General features: G+C 39.5%; 1 protein-coding gene across 2 annotated transcripts; it reads left to right on the top strand.

The window, feature by feature from the left end:
* Positions 1-8,168: 8,168 nt before the first annotated feature.
* On the top strand, positions 8,169-19,305 carry LOC128606076 (ATP-binding cassette sub-family E member 1-like). 2 transcript variants are annotated; one of them, XM_053622078.1, is made up of 18 exons: positions 8,169-8,224; positions 9,702-9,868; positions 10,929-11,014; positions 11,169-11,266; positions 11,377-11,494; positions 11,784-11,921; positions 12,017-12,086; positions 12,884-12,980; positions 14,185-14,274; positions 14,705-14,826; positions 15,911-16,132; positions 16,396-16,455; positions 16,533-16,591; positions 16,697-16,807; positions 16,883-17,025; positions 18,142-18,264; positions 18,358-18,469; positions 18,804-19,305. In XM_053622078.1, exons 2-18 carry the CDS (start codon positions 9,766-9,768, stop codon positions 18,849-18,851), a joined length of 1,800 nt encoding a protein of 599 aa, XP_053478053.1. In that variant the 5' UTR covers positions 8,169-8,224; positions 9,702-9,765; the 3' UTR covers positions 18,852-19,305. The 2 variants fall into 2 exon arrangements, with proteins under 2 accessions (XP_053478053.1, XP_053478052.1); XM_053622077.1 differs by lacking the exon at positions 8,169-8,224 and having other exon boundaries at positions 9,569-9,868.
* The last annotated feature ends 17 nt before the right edge of the window (positions 19,306-19,322 follow it).

The following is a 19,322-nucleotide window of genomic DNA, read 5'->3' on the forward strand; positions in this document are numbered from 1 at the left end:
CATAAATTTGCATACCCATTCTGCAAAATGTTGATTATGTATATATACATATATATAATTAACATTTTGCAGATTCTGCAACGGGTATGCAAATTTATGAGCACAACTGTATTTCAATAAAATGAGAATCAGAATACAGATACAGGTATGGATATTTGGAGTACTAAGATGATACATATATACTCCCAATGTGTATATGACCCAGTGTAAGAGGTGCATCTTGTCCAGAGACAGCAGTGGGAAGGAGCAGCTGCAGCGAGAGTTTGTCCCTGACCTCATTCATTCTCACCACAGCAGGTGTCACACCGGACCCTCAGGCTCGCACGCAGGGCTAAAGCACCCTGCAACCCTGGAACTACTTACGGAACAGCCAAGAACAAAGGGGTGAAATCAAGGAAAAATGCAGCCTCTTCGAATAACTTGCACCACAATGCCTGGAGTAGCGGGGGAGAAACCTGGTCTCTTTCTTTTCAGAGCCATCAGAAAGTGTCTCTACTAAAGCTCAAATAGAACAACGTTGCGGATAAAAGGTTCCAGGCCCCTGTTATGAAATGGACCTCACACTAAGCTGTGTGTAATTCCTACCAGAAACTGGTTTATTTACTGAAAAATAATAAGATTTAATGCCAAGCAGTGACTGGGATACAAATAAAGGAAACAAGAAGGGAAAGGGAAGGAGGGAGGGAAGGAAGCAGGGAGCAGCCAGGATAGCAAAGACAGAGGAGGAGAGAAAGTGAAAAGGAAACGGGAAAGCGGAAAGTTTCTACATGTCCTCTGTATCATTTGTACCATCCCGAGAAGAGTCGATGACACTGAGAAGCCTGTACCATGGTTCAGGAGGGAAAACAATAAATATGTAAATCTAATTTGGACATCTGCAGTTAAGACGAGCCTGGCTCTTTAGGAACTCGGCACCCAGCTCGGCTTTCATTATGAAACAATATCGCCGTTTTCCAGGCAGCCGGGGTGAGTGATGACTCGGAGGGGTGCGGAGGGCCAACCACAATACGAAGCCTCACACACACACACAGAGGAGAGAGGAGGGAGAGTGTGATGGTAGTATAACCTGCCACCCACGTTGCTGAAAAGAGCGTGCTCTGGAAACCCAGGTAGTGAAGTGTAAAACCACAGAAACCCTGCTTTACCCAGACTGCCCCTTTCAGTTAAAAGGGGGTGTTAAACAGGGCCATCAGTCTGCCATGCTTTCGTAATGCCAATGCAGAGAGAGAACAAGAGAGAGAAAGAGAGAGAGAGAGAGAGAGAGAGAGAGAGAGAGAGAGGTGATGATGATGATGATGATAAGTTCTGCCTGAGGGGAGGGTTTTAAATCATGGTGACTCAGGAATGTGGTTACAGAAACACCTTTTTAGACATTTGACGCTTCACCGCAAGCATGAAATAATGTTCTCTTTTTTAAAAAAAAAAAAAAAAACAGAACATCATCAGATCCGGCACCATAATTTTTTATTTATTTACATTTTTTCATGAATAAAAATCGGGCTGTGTTCATATACCATGATAAATCTGAAACTGTAACATGGTCCATATTAATGGCTATATCAGTTTGTACCACAGCGCTGCCAAATGCTCAGGTCTGATTGGTCAGAAGGGGTTGATTCGTTTTCAATAACACTTTCCTTTGTTCTCATACTGCCTACAGGTTAACCAAACATCTTTAATATTTCCTGTGGATGAAGGTGTTATTGAGTTAATACGGATCTCTGGTGAAAATTTCACGTGAATAGCCTCATTGGAAATTTATTTACTGAAAAAAAATGTTGAAATATTTATTTCCCCCACTGGATGAGACCTTTCTAGGATGCAGATGAATATTCAGAAAGTATTATATTCATGTAGATATTACAGACATGTAGGACTTTTTGAAAATGCTGTGAATTTCATAGACCTCCACATATAGTAAATTTCAATACAGGAGGATTGTGGTGGATCTGGCAATCAGTCATCATTCAGGATGAACATACGATGAACACCCATGCTCCATGTTCTCTTTACAGCCTGAGAGAAAACAACAGACCTGAAGACTGAGAACATAACAGTTAGCTGTAGATGTTCTACATACGCTCCATGAGAGCAATAAAACTAAATGTATAAAATAGGTACAGGACAAGTTTATGGTTTTACCGTGTGTAAACCTTCAGCACAGCAAAAATAATGTTGCAGCTAACATCAGATAACAGCATTAAATATTACTAACATTAGGTACACTCTTAAAAATAAAGGTTCTTCAATGGTTCTTTACAGCACCACAGGTACTGTAAAGAACTTCTTCTTCTCAAGGACCATTTTTCATTTTACAGAGTTCGTGAGTTGAGCTATGTGGTTCTGTGGAGATTAAAGACGTTCTTTATGTTTCATTATAGGTTCTTCAGAGCAGTGTATTGGTTCTTCAAGGTATCATCCCTTAACACGTTAAAGTGAACCCTATATATATATAAGTTCTTTGTGGGACAGGAAAAGGGTCTTTTGGCATCACTGTTAAGAACCTTATTTTGGTTCCTTAAAGCACTAAGGATTGATTTTTTAAGCAAACTTATTATAACATGGTTCCTTGTGGCAGTGCTGTGAAGAACCATTTCTGGGTTCTTTAAAGAACCAGTAAATAGATGGTCCTCTGACGAACATGAGAGTAAAAAGTTCTTTGTGTAACTTAAAAGGGTTCTCCTATGGCATCAGGCTGAAAAAGCCTTTTTGGTTCTAATTGGAACCTTTATTTTTAAGAGCGTAGCTACATGCAGTAGGCCTATGCTTAATAGAATTGAACTTTCCGGTGTAGCCAGAGACTGAAGGTTAGCTAGCAGACTTGTACATGTGGCTGAAGTAATGTGTAGTGTATGAGTTGACGTTGAACTTTTCTTCTGTTCCAACAGAAGTATCCACAGGAAACATTAAAGATGATTGGTTAACCTGTAGACAGTATAAGAACAAAGGAAGGTGTTTAAATGACCTCCAAAACTGTACATTTTTGGAAAGTACAGGTTTGTGGTGAGACATTACTGTATGTCTTATCCCACATTCAAACAGTGGGACTTTTTGTATTTAACCAAAATATCCTGTATCAATTATTCTTTTGACAGTCCGGGAAATTCCTGCCACAAAAATGATTCCCACCCGCAAAACAGAGACCCGACAAATCCTGACGCAAGGGGTGGACAGAAACCGGTAGCCGGAATGACATGGAGTGTGTTCCTGGAGTGGCTTTACCCCTGGGATTATCCCTCCAGAACAGGAAAGATTTTCATCCTAATCTACAACAGTATTCCTCGTGGATGGGAATTCCCTTTTAAGTGCCATGCTGCAAGGGGAAGGAAGCGACCAGGAGAGGAGCTGCTGCTTCTGAAAGTGTTTTCTCTGTATACTGATTAGTCCAGGCGATTTCTGCTTTGATACGACTAATTCTGCTTGAGATCACCTAATGGTAACATAACAGGCGATCATTCACGGGTCACCACGAAAGGAGGAATTTGAATCACAATCCTGGGTATTTGAAATATCTGTGTTGGTGGCCTCCACAAGAGAAAGCGAGAGAGAGAAAGAGAGCCCTCTTTCTGGTCGTGAGTGAGAGAGTGTCACGTTGCTGCCTTGCACACGTCCTGTTTCCAATGTTGAATGAGAGAAGGGGGTGCCATTGGTAGACTACAATAAATTGAAAAAAAGACCATAGTGAAGGAATCAATTATGCCCCGATTAAATGAAAAGGAGGGTAGGGAAAAGGGTGAAAGCAGTAAATTTAGTTTAGAAAAGAGCTGGTCAATAACCCAATTGAAACGTGCGATCCTGGGCAGCTGTTGTTAGGGAGGTTTGGGAGGTTTTGGTAGTGGTGGTGGTGGTGGTGGTGGTGGAGGCGGGGAGGATCTGGCAGTAGCAGCGATAAGCACAGATTTAATTAGTGTTGTACTGGAAGTGAAACAGTGGAAGCGTTGTGGAGCTAGACAGAACAGCTGCGGCGGACGTCTGGGTTCTTGGCACTCTCACTTCTCTTTCTCGCTGTTCAAGATCTCGGCCTCTTTCCCTGTAAAATCGCATTAACTCTCCCTCAAAGCTCAGGTGTGCACATGCCTAGAGATTTTACAGGTACACATGTGCACACTTCCACTAATACCAACAACAATACCAACTTATTGCCATAACAAGCAAGGATTTAGAGGCCTGGTTTTCAAATTGAGGACTATGCAGCACAAGAGTAAAGAATTAAACACTTGAGGGTGTGCTGTTATAGGAAAATAATCAGACATGGCATAGTAGTGTATTGTAGACTAACATAGAATGATGTTAATAATATAATCCTGAAATTGATTATTTTTGGCATGTCCCAAAACAAGGCATCATACATTTTATCCATTTATAGTTACATTTCATGTTGTGCATCATCCAGAATACAAGTTAGTTCCTGTTATGACTTACATTATAGCAGCTATAAACAGTCATTCCCTCACTAGCCTCTCTCTTTTTCTCTCTCTCTCTCTTGAAGTTTATTAGACAAAACCATGCTATGTTTCAGAGAAACCACAAAACCACAAGTGCTGACAATATAGACTCCTTCCAAAAATTTTAAACAAACATCTCCTTACAGAAAACATCACCATAACAACAATAATATGATTTTTTTTTCTTTGTTAAATAACAACACATTTTTTAAAATCCATTAGTTATATTTGGCTTAGATTATGTAAAGTGTCCACCATACTTTATGGTCCCTGTGTAGGAATACTGTATTAGAACGAGCGCATTCATATAAAAACCTGTGATTTGAATAACAGTCAGCAGTATTGTCAGAGCTGCTGTTATTGAAAATTAATCAGCACCTTCTGACCAATCAGAACAGTGAGGAAGACCAATCAAGCACTAAGTCTAAGTTTATTAATTATGTTTATATGTTTAAATGACAGGTCACTTGAATGAAATGTGTTTAATACAAACCTCAAACGTGTAAACGATGTTAACTGTGATTGTTAAAACTGACTACGTGATATAAAATATATAATTTATAGGCACAGTGGATTAATGTTTAGTATGTTTGTCTTGCACCTCCAGGGTTGGGGGTTCAAATCCCACCTCCGCCCTGTGTGTGCAGAGTTTGCATGTTCTCCCAGGTAGTCTGGTTTCTTCCCCCAATCCAAAGACATGCATACATACATACATACATACATACATACATGCATACGTACATACATACATACATACATACATGCATACATACATACATACATGCATACGTACATACATACGTACATACATACATACATACATACATGCATAAGTGTATAAATACATGCATATGTGCATACATACATACATACATACATACATACATACATACGTACATACATACATGCATACGTACATACATACATACATACATACATACATACATGCATAATTGAATACATACATGCATATGTGCATACATACATACATACATATGTACATACATACATGAATATGTACATAGATGCATACATACATACATACATACATACATACATACATGCATAAGTGCATACATACATGCATATGTGCATACATACATAAGTACATACATACATACATATGTACATACATACATACATAAGTGCATACATACATGCATATGTGCATACATACCTACGTAAGTACATACATACATACATACATACATACGTACATACATTCATACATACATACGTACATACATACATGCATAAGTGCATACATACATACATACATACATACATACATACATGCATACGTACATACATACATATGTACATACATACATGCATATGTGCATACATACATACATAAGTACGTACATACACACACACACCCATACATACATACATACATACATACATACGTACACACATACATGCATAAGTGCATACATACATACATACTCTTTTTTTTTTTTTTTTTTTTAACAGACTTAGACCAATCTGAAATTGTACCTCCACCCTGTTCTGGGGTAAATCTGAGGAACATTGCTGTAACCTGATCGCACTCTTTTAATATTAGAATGCAGTGCATCTCAGTTTACAGATGTTTTTAATATGCTATAAATGTCTGTATGAATTATATGCAGATTGCTTTTATGCTTCAAAGTGCTCTCCATTGCCATAAAAGTTCTTTTTTTTTTAATGGGGAAAACTTTATAAATCATTTTGAAAAAAAAGAAAGTTCTAGAGCATTTCCACAGTTAATGTAAGAGCAAACTGTCTAAGAAAGTTTTCTGACAGTCAATCAGAATAAAATGAGTGGTTTAGGTTTGTCTCCTGTTTGGATATGCTGACATCTAGTGGAATATAAGGCAAAGGCAAACAAAATTAAAGCAATAAATACCATTTTTTTAAATCATGTTTTAGTATACATATTGCTTTTTTAGGAATAATATTTGCATTCTTTAACTTTAAACCAAAGTATGTTTTACATATTGTACTTGCAGTTCCTTAGATTAATTTATGAATGAATCTGAGAGAAAATTGCATTAATGCAGCTAAACATTGCATGAAGAACCTTACACAGATAATTAGTCTTTCATCAACATAGTCTAGTTTCCTATATTTCCTATCTGCTGATAGTGGTACCAGTGAGATTTAGCCCTCGCTTCATCTCTACCTAAAGAGAGTGATGCAGCAGCGCTTTAGTCCTTTAGCCTGTCCAGCTCCTCATATGTACACTGCTCAAACAGTCATCAATGCCATTGCGCCTGACATCTTGTAGCTCTCTAACTAGCTGAGTCAAGTGTCTGCCATAATGCAGAGTGACTGAGTCATATAGCTGCATTGCATTCTGGGATTTGAGTCCAGCTTTTGTGGTCTCCACTATTTCTATGCTGTGTGAGAAAAGCTCTTGCTCTTAGAGCTAACAGTGACAGCTGACCTTTATGAGTTATGTATAAGATCAATGGATTTTTTTCATGTTAACAATCATTTTAACTGCTCTAGCAATTCCCACTGTAACATCAGCATTGCAGGAAGCCACTAATTTCTCACAGCAACAAGACAAATACAGCACCAAACAACAGATCATATAATAGTTATAATAATAGCTAAGCGCAACACAAATATTTCAATATAAACATGTGTCTAAACGTGTGTCTCAAGATTGAGTTGTTGTTTTATTTAACACATCTTGCACTGCTTCTTAACAACCAGTCTATTATCTTTAATGGTTTATTATGAAATCTATAACTAAAATAACAGATGGAACATAAAATGCCTCTCAACTAGAGTACTTCTCTACAAGTATACTATAAATGCCAGCATATAAAAAGCAGTACTTTTGTCTAAGTACTTAAATTAGTATAATAAAAAATACCATAGTTTACTTTTCTTCAAATAAACTTAAAATAAAAAGTACATCTCTTCATAATTACATTAGTATGTGCGTAGTAAAAATAGTGGAATATTTGAATGAACTTGACACATCGTTTATTTGCCGGTTCTTAAGCAGACCTCTGCCTTTTATTTCCATTTGATCTCACTGCTGTTCAGAAGAAATTGGAGAGATAATATGGAGATCTCATTAACATTTCTCTTTATATATATATATATATATATATATACACACACACACACACACACACACACACACACACACATATATATATATATATATATATATATATATATATATATATATATATATATATATACATATATATATACACAAAGAAAATATTCCTAATTAAGAGATTATTTATAAACTCCTCTAATGGTAACAATATATATACGAAAGAATATTTTTAAATGTTTCCTATTTTTCAGAGCTTTTGACCCTAACGGCTTTCTATAATGTCACCTACCCACCTTTAGAACCGGCTTCATTTTTATTCTATCCATATTCCGACAAATCCCACCTCCCTTACTATGATTGGTTAGTAGTTCATCTAAGGAGTCCGGTGATTGGACAGTTGATAAGTTGCGTACGATGAAGATATAATACATGGGAAATTATCAGAAATACATTAGAGTCATTTAGAAAGGTATAGCAAGCCTGTTTAAAATAGTTATATTCGTACTGAGAGGATAAAGTAGAATATAAAGATCTAACAGGCATGTTTTCTCTATCCAGTATGTGGACTGCTTGTGGGTACAAACAGCCAATCCTAGAAAGGAGGCGGGACTTATGGACGAAATACGGGTAGGAAAAAATGACCGGTTTTAATTTACCAACGGTGCACCGTAGCTGTTGTATGTATTAAGTAAGCCGTGGTGGAGCACCAGTGGTGAGTCTGTGGGAAAAAAAAAAAAAAAAAAAACGATTAACACGTAAACATTAGTGTGTTTTTCATGTTGTCGTTTATAACTTTGTCCACTGGTGACCGCACATTAGCTGTTTAGAGGCGTGCTAAGGCTAGTTGCCTAACGTCAGATAGCTTCTAATAAACCCACAGCTGCGTAGTGATAATTTATTGCAGATTATTGATTACAAAACGTTCGGAGGAATTAGTAGAGATTATAATGGTGACAGTTCATATAAGCTAATTTCGTTATCTGACAGCTGTCAGTTTGTATTATGGAACGCCAAAAACCCGCTAGTGATGATAACTTCATGCGCTCTCGCGAGATCTCGCGCTCACTGACGTCATCGATGAATGCATTAATATGCTAATTAATCTATGCTATGTATGAAACTACACCCCATTCACTAGATAGTGCAGTATTCTGTGGGCCTTATTTTTTTGTTGTTTTTAATCCATGTCAGAAAGCATAGTAGAGAATTATATTGTGTTTATGAAATCCCACAATGCACGGCTTAGTGCTAGGCTAAATGTCCACCGCACACGGCATGAATATTGTGGCAGTTACTCATTTTTCCTGCATGTCGTTTCGTCCAGACGGAACTGTATGTAGACGGTACAGTGTGAAAAGACGCAATTGCATACAGATGTCTTTTGTCCAATTAGACACTGCTACGTATCTGCTTGTAGTTTGCATGAAGTTGAAACCAGCTCAGCTTTTCTTGCCGACCCACAACAGAAGATCTCGCCGCTGACTATCTCATAACCTTCAGTTCGGTTACAATGAAAAAATCCTCTTCTCTGTCATGTTGGCTAAAACCTGCAATCGAAACTCCTCCTCCGCTTCCCACGTCAACTAAACTCCTCCTGTGCTTTCTGATTGGTCTGTCGCAAGGACTGTTGAGTAGCGGACTGCCATGAGCCTGCAGCAGTGCGGGCTTCGATGAAGACCACATCGAGGGTGCAAAGGGGGCACTCGCGAGAACCCTCACAAGCACTAAAATCAGAAATGGGACACACTACGGACTCGTAGACTTTGCGAGTACGCGCAACTGAAGTCCACATGAAAGTGAATTGCAGTCTGTTCATCTGTTTTGTACGTGATATATGTTCTATCCATTCCAGATAACAAACTGAAGAGGAGTTGTTATTGGTCGACTAAATTGATTTTATTGGTATGACCCACTTGACAGTGGCTCTAGCTCAGGGCTCCGCCCAGAGCATTTCAGCGGCCTGAACCGAATGCAGAGTTCAGCAAATCTAAACATTTCTAAACATGAACCAATCACAGATTGTGGACTAGATCCTCTGTTGTGGTTTATCCAATCACATGCTAATGATTAAACTTATGATTAAGATTGTTCCAGAGTCTAGCTACAGGATTGAAGACAGAAAGTATAGTATAGGAAGTATAGGACTTGTCGTTGTGGTGATGCTAAAATGTGACCCTCTGTTTCTGCAGTGTACATTGTGCTAAGCTCTGGGAAGGGCTCAGTTTGGCCCTTTCCTAACAAGACCCACAAAGAATGTCTGAAAAACCAATCCGAATTGCCATCGTGAACCACGATAAATGCAAGCCAAAGAAATGCAAGCAGGAGTGCAAAAAGAGCTGCCCGGTGGTCCGAATGGGTAAGAACAGATATGTGCAAAATTATAATGCACATCTATATCATCTACCAGCAAATTAATTACATAGATTGTCTTTCTATGGTTGATCAAGTTATTGGATAGTTATGTGGCATAGTGAAATAGACATAAGGCACAACAAATAAATAGGCATGTTTATTAAACTCACAATCCAATTTTCATTCACGATACTGGCCTCACAATTCAATTCGAAAATGTACTACAGGTTCACTAAAGCTTAAAAAGAAATAAACACATCTGTGGATTTATAAAATGTCTCTGACCTGGGGAAAATGATTGATTGAAACACAATGAGCTCCGTAGAAGCGACTGGGGTGTCATTTTGAACGAAAAAAGAGTTCCAAAGTCGGCTAAAATGGGCGATTTCTGCAGCCTCTTTCTTGGGCACTGTAGATCGCAGTAAAGTGGGACTGGTGTCCTTTAAAAGCTTTTGGAGAGCTCCTTTTAACAGTTATAATATGTGTAACCATACAATGTATAATGTGTATCAGATTTTGCTATCAGGTCACTTCCCAAAAAGAATGCAATCATGTGATCTCCATGAAAGAATGCAATCATGTTATCAAAGTGCACTCCATATATTTGAGCTCTATACGATGCGCAGATCGGGACCTCTGGTGTTCAAAGTGTGTAACTGCATTAGATGCATAATTAATAGAATGCTGATATCGCGCATTTGTCGCATTTTGCATCATAATGATAGGGAGTCTTTATTGGTCACATATATATATGCACAGTGAAATTTTTTTCTTCGCATACCCCAGCATGTCAGGAAGCTCAGAGTGAAACTCAGAGTGCAGGGTCAGCCATGACACAGCACCCCTGGAGCAGAGATGGTTAAGGGCCTTGCTCAAGGGCCCAACAGTGGCAGCTTGGCAGTACCGGGACTTGAACCCCCAACCTTCCGATCAGTAACCCAGAGCCTTAACTGCCAAGCCACCACTTCCCACCACTGTCCATCATGTCACGATGCATGGTTACACCCCTAATGTTTATACAGTATGCGCTGCTTTCTGGTCTAACTGTGAATAATGCTTTGCAGGCAAACTGTGTATAGAGGTCACCACTCAAAGCAAAATCGTATGGATAGCTGAATCACTCTGTATAGGATGCGCTATCTGCATTAAGGTATGTAAAGTTAAGAGAACTTGCTTGAGAGCATGATTGTGTGCAAAACAATTTAATCAGCCACACTGTTTTGGCTGCCAGTCAGAGTGTGATGGATTAAGAAGAAACAACAAAATCCGCAATTAATAAAAAGTTTTTCATTTCATTTCTGTAGAAATGTCCATTTGGTGCTCTGGCTATCGTCAACCTGCCGAGCAACCTGGAGAAAGAGACCACGCACCGATACTGTGCCAACTCTTTCAAACTACACCGGTAAGTAGATCAGGTTCAGATCAAATATTTAAAAGAAATGCATAAGCTATGTGTTGTGGCTATGTGTTGTATGCTAGCTTTTGTTGTATGTTTCGTTCTCATTATTACAGGTTACCAATCCCCAGACCTGGAGAGGTTTTAGGGCTGGTCGGTACTAACGGCATTGGAAAATCAACAGCACTTAAGATCCTCGCTGGAAAACAGAAACCCAATCTGGGGAAATATGATGTACTGTAGATAACGCAATATCACCTTTAATGTTCGCCTAGACATGAAGTTTACACATTTTTGATATTTCTTATTGAAGTCAGTTGCTATGTGAGTGATCATGTGCTAGATTACATTTACCAAATTTCCAAATCACCCAATGCAATTGTTGTGCTTACAATAAATAAATAATGAAATAAATCAGACAATAGTCACCAAAGCTGGAGGCTTGAAAAGCATAACCACTTCTTATTAGCGAGGCCTACACACAGCATAGCGGTTATGCTAACGCTTGCGTCTCTCTTGGCAGACTCCTCCTGACTGGCAGGAAATCCTGGCTTACTTCCGAGGATCTGAACTGCAGAACTACTTCACAAAGATCCTGGAAGACGATCTGAAAGCCATTGTGAAGCCTCAGTACGTCGACCAGATCCCCAACACTGTCACGGTTTGTCGTCTAGCTGCTCTCAGATCATTTTGGATGTTTTCCTGGTGTTAATTAAGTATGCATGTTGATTGTAAATCAGTGTGTCTGTTATTCAGGGAAACGTAGGCTCTATTCTGAGCAGGAAGGATGACTCTAAGACAGCAGCTGTAGTCTGTGAGCAACTCGGTATGTTTATTTGTTGTTGGTTTTTTTTTGTGTGTGATGTATGTAATGTAAACACTTAGAGCAGTGCTGTTATAGGAAAATAATCAACTTTGTTGGCATGACACAGCCTGATGCAAAATGGATTCACTGTGCCGATGATTTCAATGTTTATTTCTTAAGAAAGACACATCATCGTGTTTTTTTTTTTTATTTTTTTTTATCCATTTATAGTTACATTTAATGTTGCGGAATGCCTACAAACAGTCAGCCCATCACCAGCCTGCCTTTTATTTTCTCTCTTGAAGCTTGTCATGTCATGTCATGACTGGGAAACTGGGAAATCCTCCGTCCTGATAGCTGAAAGTTACAGCTTTACCTCTGACACTGGAGGCTCCTTCCATAAATGTTAAATAAACGTCTCCTTACAGAAAACCTCACCATATCAATGATTACACATGTTTGTTTGTTTTTTAAATAATAATAATAATGTGAAGCATCTGCGATACAAATTCCTGCGTAAATCGTCGCTATATAACTGATAACGTATTACAATGAGCGAATGAGTATAAACCTGTGCAACCAGAACTACTGTCAGTGCTTCTATTATAGAAAATGGATCAATATCTTCTGACCAATCAGAGCTGAGAAATAAACAGTGTTGGGGTTATAAAGCTAGTTAGATGATGATATTTAAAAATATTGGATATTGCCATACTCTGATTTTGTCAATAATTCATTCCAGTTAACATGTTCTCTTGAATTTAAATAATGTGATCGTGTGTGTGTGTGTGTGTGTGTGTGTGTGTGTTGGGACACAGATCTGACTCATCTCAGGGACAGGAAGGTTGAGGATCTGTCAGGAGGAGAGCTACAGCGTTTCGCCTGTGCGGTGGTGTGCATCCAGAGAGCAGACATGTATGCTATTGAAATCCTATTTATACACAACAGTATAATCCAGTAATGCATGGATGTATCGCATTGTGTCTTGTGTGTGTGTGTGTGTGTGTGTGTGTGTGTGCGTGTGTATAAACCTTACGGATGACTAGATGACTGATAACCAATTAGGTTTTGTTTGTTTGATCAGGAGTTGACTTTGTTAAATCTTGTTCGCGATGAAGAAAACAGGAAAAAACTTTTACTGAAAAGTAAATAATTACTAAAATATTAAATAATTACTAAATACTTATTTTCAGTAGTCTAACATAACATTCAACAATAGTCCAACCCAACCTTTGGGAAATTCCTCTGTAATATCCTTTTAATTAATTGTAATATGAGTGGTTAGCTTAGCGGTTAGCATGTTTGCCTCGCATTTCTGGGGCTGGGGGTTCAACTCCCGCCTCCACCCTGCGTGTGTAGAGCTTTCATGTTCTCTCCATATTTCGGGGGTTTCCTCCGGGCACTCCGGTTTCCTCCCCCAGTCCAGAAACATGCGTTGTAGGCTGATTGGCGTTTCCAGATTGTCTGTAGTGGGTGAATGTGTGAGCGATTGTGCCCTGCAATAGGTTGTCACCTCGTCCAAGGTGTGCCTCGCCCCGTACCCCAGTCCTCTGGGATAGGTTCCAGGCTCCATGTGTAGGATAAGCGGTACAGAAAATGGATGGATTCTAATAGAAATGTATATGTAAGATTTCACGAATGTAGGTTATTTTTGTTACTGAATATAGAAAATATAGTATTTGAGCTTTTCAGGGATATGTGACTTTTTTTTAAGCAGGCGGGGCTTAAATCCATCATCAAAGTGTCTAAATTTCATATAATGTGGTTGGCATGAGTAGATAAAAACAGTTAAATAAACATTTTTATGTTACATTTTGATTTTTTTTTACTAAGTTTCAAGAGCTGATGTGTTACAAACGCAGTTTATCTAAAAATCTGACCTGACCAAAATTCTCGTTTCTACCTGTAGTGTCTTGCCTTAAGGCTTTGTTTCCATAAATATGAGATTAAGAGTCTTTGACTAAAACTGGATTGTAGAGTAGGGCCTGAATTACTTTTTGGGCCTGAATATCACAAAAGTTGATTTGCAAGCGCTCTGCTGTATTGTAATAACCTTATTTGTATTGTTCTCATGAATGCTAATCCTTCTTACTGTTGCTGTTTGTGTTCTATCCATTAGTTTCATGTTTGATGAGCCCTCCAGTTACCTGGACGTGAAGCAGCGTTTGAAAGCCGCCATCACCATTCGCTCTCTTATCACACCAGACAGGTGGGTGGAGCATAACAGAGCCTCGTATCACTGCTGTGCCATATATAAGTGTAAATCTAGAAGTGCTACGCTGAGAAAAGATCCAACTCAAATCAATTACAGTGTTGTGAAAAAGTATTTGCCCCCATCCTGATTTCCCGGTATTGTAGATTTGTACCTAAGAACTAATTGTAGAGTCTATCCTGCACTCATCCTAGGACTCTTATTCACAGTCGTCTTATACGGAAGATCCTGGAACATCCTGTTTAATGTTGTCTCAGGGAGCTTTTCCTTGTTACTATCTCCTCTGGATTGCAGTGCGTAATTGCTTTGAATGAGACAGGCATAAAGGACCTCCTGCACAGCCACTGGAGCTAAAAGTGCTCTATTATTATTCATATTATCTACACTTCCTCTGACTATCTTAGTGCATCTCTCTGACCTCTTTTAGATACATAATTGTTGTGGAGCATGATCTGAGTGTTCTGGACTACCTGTCTGACTTCATCTGCTGTCTGTATGGAGTGCCCAGCGCTTACGGCGTCGTTACCATGCCCTTCAGTGTTCGAGAAGGTATCGATCACCTTTACCATCACGTATATGCGATCCATGTTTTGCGAAGTCTGTGAATAAGTGCGTAGCATTATTCGATGTGTTGATGTCATTTCCACTGAAACAGAAAGTCAGGGTGGGACATATCGAGTGGCTCCTCCTCCTTTTTAAATAGCGTTTAGCTTACCTCACAGTGAGGAAACCTAATACTTTTGGGGGCGGGACACTTCAGATTCTAGACAGCATTTGATTGGACAGAAAATCGGATGAAAAGCTGAAGTGCAGAATGATGTCATCAAAATTGTTGATCCGTATTGGTGGTAGAGAGAGACAAATTTTGTCATTGTCTTGGAGCGTGCTAGATTGTAGATCAATTTAAGGTGAATATATTCATACTAAAAGCCACAAAACGTCTATATTGATTACATGGGGACTTTAAGCTTGTACTGCCAATTTGCATAAAAGTGTTAACCTGGCAAACATGCACAGCTAACACTCAAGCTAAATAAATTATTTTCTTTTTTTTTTAAATACATTGCCTCTGGAATTCTTCAGTTGTTCAGCTATACATTAGAAAATCATTTCAAGTCTCATTCACTTTACTCGTTTTTACTATTTTGTCAGTCTGGAGTTCTTACTTCAGGTGCTGTGTATTAGAATATAATCAACTTTGGGGTGATAGCAGTCACCCCACTTCACATCAGGCAACATCTGAGAAGGGTCTGCTGTCTTTATACAGTACGAGAGCGGCCTCTAGAGGCGAAATAAAAACTCTCACTGACCAATTTTGTTTTGTTATTTGAAGTGTTTTTTGGATTCATTTTGGACATCTCTATTTTTATTTATTTGGAGTGTTACTGTTTGGATGTATATCTTTTATTTACTATATTATTTATTTTCATAGTACACTCAGCATTTTTGTAATAAAGTTGAGCAATATTTTACTTTGAGTGTTATGTTTTCATTCAGTATGAATATTAAAAACTATCGGTTGATTAATCGGTTATCAGCAGGTACCGCCCAACTTAGTTATGGGTCAAATCCACTACAGGTCGACTACCAACTCTGTTTCCACTCTTTCACGGCCCCTAACCCAATATCCCAGGCATCAACATTTTCCTGGACGGATATGTGCCAACCGAGAACCTCCGTTTCCGTGATGCTTCACTGGTTTTCAAAGTAGCTGAGACAGCCGCCGAAGAGGATGTGAAGAAGATGTGTCGCTACCAGTACCCCAATATGAAGAAGACCATGGGTGACTTCGAGCTGCGGATCATCGAGGGCGAGTTCACCGACTCTGAGATCATGGTCATGCTTGGTGAAAACGGTGAGACATGATTGAGAAGTGAGAACCGGGCTTTTTGGCTGGAAAAAAAACGAGCGTTATATCTTTCCTATTACTTGGTTACAACTCACCTTGCTTTAATTAAGCATCTGTACTGTCAGTTTTAGTCCGTTGAGTGTCCGTGTTGTGTTCTCACACACTTTTGTGTGTTTTTACAATGACGCGCTGCATATGCTGTGCATTAATAAAGCATTGGAAAAGTCTCAAATAGTCGAATAGTATTAATATGAATTGAATTCTTCCAGGAACTGGCAAAACTACATTCATCAGGCTGCTCGCTGGTCGATTAAAACCAGATAACGAAGGTGAGCGATGTGTATAACTCTTTGTGGCTACCAATTGCGTATGTAAAAAGACTTAAATTCAACCTGTTCTGTTCCAGAGCAGGTCCCGATCCTCAACGTCAGCTACAAACCTCAAAAGATCAGCCCCAAATTCAAGGTAGGATGCTGTGCCGTTCTACTGTACGCCGCTGTGTATCTGTGACTCTGAGTCAGACACTATCGCTGTCTAACACTTCCTGCCTGTGGTCGCGTTTCGCCGCAGGGTAGCGTGCGTGCCATGCTGCACGAGAAGATCAGGGATGCGTACACACACCCTCAGTTCGTCACCGACGTCATGAAACCTATGCAGATTGACAGCATCATCGATCAGGATGTAAGCGTTGAGGTTTTAAAGCTTTCTGCTGTTTGAGATGTGAATTCCAGCTGCAGTGACAGATGGTCGTTACAGGTTCAGAACTTGTCTGGAGGAGAGCTGCAGAGAGTAGCGCTCACTCTGTGTCTGGGTAAACCTGCAGACGTCTACCTGATAGATGAGCCCTCGGCATACCTGGACTCAGAACAGAGGCTGATGGCTGCCAGAGTTATCAAACGGTAATGTTCTGCTTATAAAAATACCGCTCTGGTGTATTTGCAGGAACTGGTTTCCTCGTACTGAGAAAAAACTGCTGCAGCAGGTCCAGGTTCTGCTGTAGACCCTGAGCGGTGGGGGTCTATCTCTCTTTTCTCTGTCTGTCTGTCTCTCTCTCTCTCTCTCTCTCTCTCTCTGCCTTTATACATCTCTCTTTCTGTTTTTCTGTCTCTCTTTTTCTTTGTCTTTCTCTGTCTATCTATCTATCTTTGTATCTCTCGCTATGTCTCTGTTTGTCTATCTCTCTCTCTGTGTGTCTCTTTGTGTCTCTCTTTATGTCTCTGTCTGTCTCCCTCTTTCTTTGTATCTCTCTTTATGTCTCTGTCTGTCTCCCTCTTTCTTTGTATCTCTCTCTTGCTCTTTTTGTAGCTCTCTCTATGTCTGTCTCTCTTTCTCTCTCTCTCTCTCTGTATCTCTATGTCTCTGTCTTTCTGTTTGTCTGTCACTCTCTCTTTGTGTCTCTCTCTATGTTTCTGTCTGTCTCTCTTTCTCTCTCACTCTCTCTCTGTATCTCTATGTCTCTGTCTCTCTGTTTGTCTGTCTCTCTCTCTTTGTGTCTCTCTCTATGTCTCTGTCTGTCTCTGTCTCCCTCTTTCTTTGTATCTCTCTCTTGCTCTCTTTGTATCTCTCTCTTTGTATCTCTCTCTATGTCTGTCTCTCTGGCTGTCACTGTCTCCCTCTTTCTGTGTATCTCTCTCTCTTGCTCTCTTTGTGTCTCTCTCCATGTCTGTCTGTCTCATTCTCCCTCTCTCTCTCTATCTCTCTCTATGTCTCCCTCTCTGTATCTCTCTATCTCTCTCTCTGTCTCTGTATCTCTCTATCTCTCTCTCTCTCTCGCTGTATCTCTCTCTATGTCTCTCTCTCTCTCTGTATCTCTCTCTATGTCTCTCTCTGTATCTCTCTCTCTCTATGTCTCTGTATCTCTCTCTATGTTTCTTTCTATCTCTCTGTATCTCTCTCTCTCTCTGTGTATCTCTCTCTCTCTCTCTGTATCTGTCTCTCTCTATGTCTCTCTCTATCTCCCTGCATTTCTCTGTCTCTTGCTGTCGTATATACTTACCTTTGCTCTATCCTCACAGATTCATCCTCCATGCAAAGAAGACAGCTTTTGTAGTCGAGCATGACTTCATCATGGCCACCTACCTGGCTGATCGCGTTATCGTGTTCGACGGAGTTCCGTCACAGAGGACGACCGCCAACACGTGAGCATACATCAGATTTTTGGAGATAGATTAGACATAACTCATATTTCAGTACATTTTTATCCTCGTAATGGTTTGTTCACCTGCCTCCAGGCCACAGATGCTCCTTGCTGGCATGAACAAGTTCCTTTCACTGCTGGAGATTACGTTCAGGAGAGACCCCAACAACTTCAGGCCAAGAATCAACAAGCTCAATTCCATTAAGGTAAACTCTTGGCCTCCTCTGTCAGCTTATCTACATTATCATTACATCAAGGAAACTTATGATATTATTTAATTAGGAGCTTTTTGGGGTCTTTAGTCAATGAATTTGGATTAAAGTCTAAAGAAAATTGCCTTTTATTTCTTTCTCACTTATTAGCTCCCATTGTTTTAATGTAACATTACATTTTAAAAACATTTATCCAGTTAGCAGTCAAAAGAAAATGTTATTTTGTTCAGATTATAAACCAGAACTCTGCAAAAGGTTTGTGTATTTTTTGTTGTTTATACACTGTCTGGTCTAACTGTCTGTTTCTTTATTCTTCATTAATCCACAGGATGTCGAACAGAAGAGAAGTGGCAACTATTTCTTCCTCGACGATTAGCTCCACACTTCATAAACCTCGATGAGAGAATGAAGCAGGAGAAACGATACTCTGCTGCTTCTGAGGTCTTCTGTAATGCTGCTTTAAGTGAGCTTCTGCCTCTGCGGTTAGGTTGATTTGGTTTTCCATCCATCCATCAGTATTTAAGAGGCAACACTGTCAATGTAATCATTTCCTCAGTGTGGTTCTTCTTAATCCAATTTCAGTGTTTGGCCACTAGAGGGCAGCAGGCTACCAGTACTGCTGTCAGTATGGCTCTAAATTCTCCTGTCTTTTAATATGTGGATTAAAAGTGATATGGGTGAGAGATGCCGTCCTTGGTTTTTAATGTCTACACACAGCTCAGATCTACACTACGCTTTGATTTGTTTGTCAGCGTGCCACCACTGCTGAGCAGATATTATCGGCATTTTTTATATTATTTCATTTATGAAGCGAACAATTCTAGTGGCATTCACGACTTCTCAAATC

The sequence above is a fragment of the Ictalurus furcatus genome, chromosome 3, assembly GCF_023375685.1.
Source record: "Ictalurus furcatus strain D&B chromosome 3, Billie_1.0, whole genome shotgun sequence".
Lineage (NCBI taxonomy): Eukaryota > Metazoa > Chordata > Actinopteri > Siluriformes > Ictaluridae > Ictalurus > Ictalurus furcatus.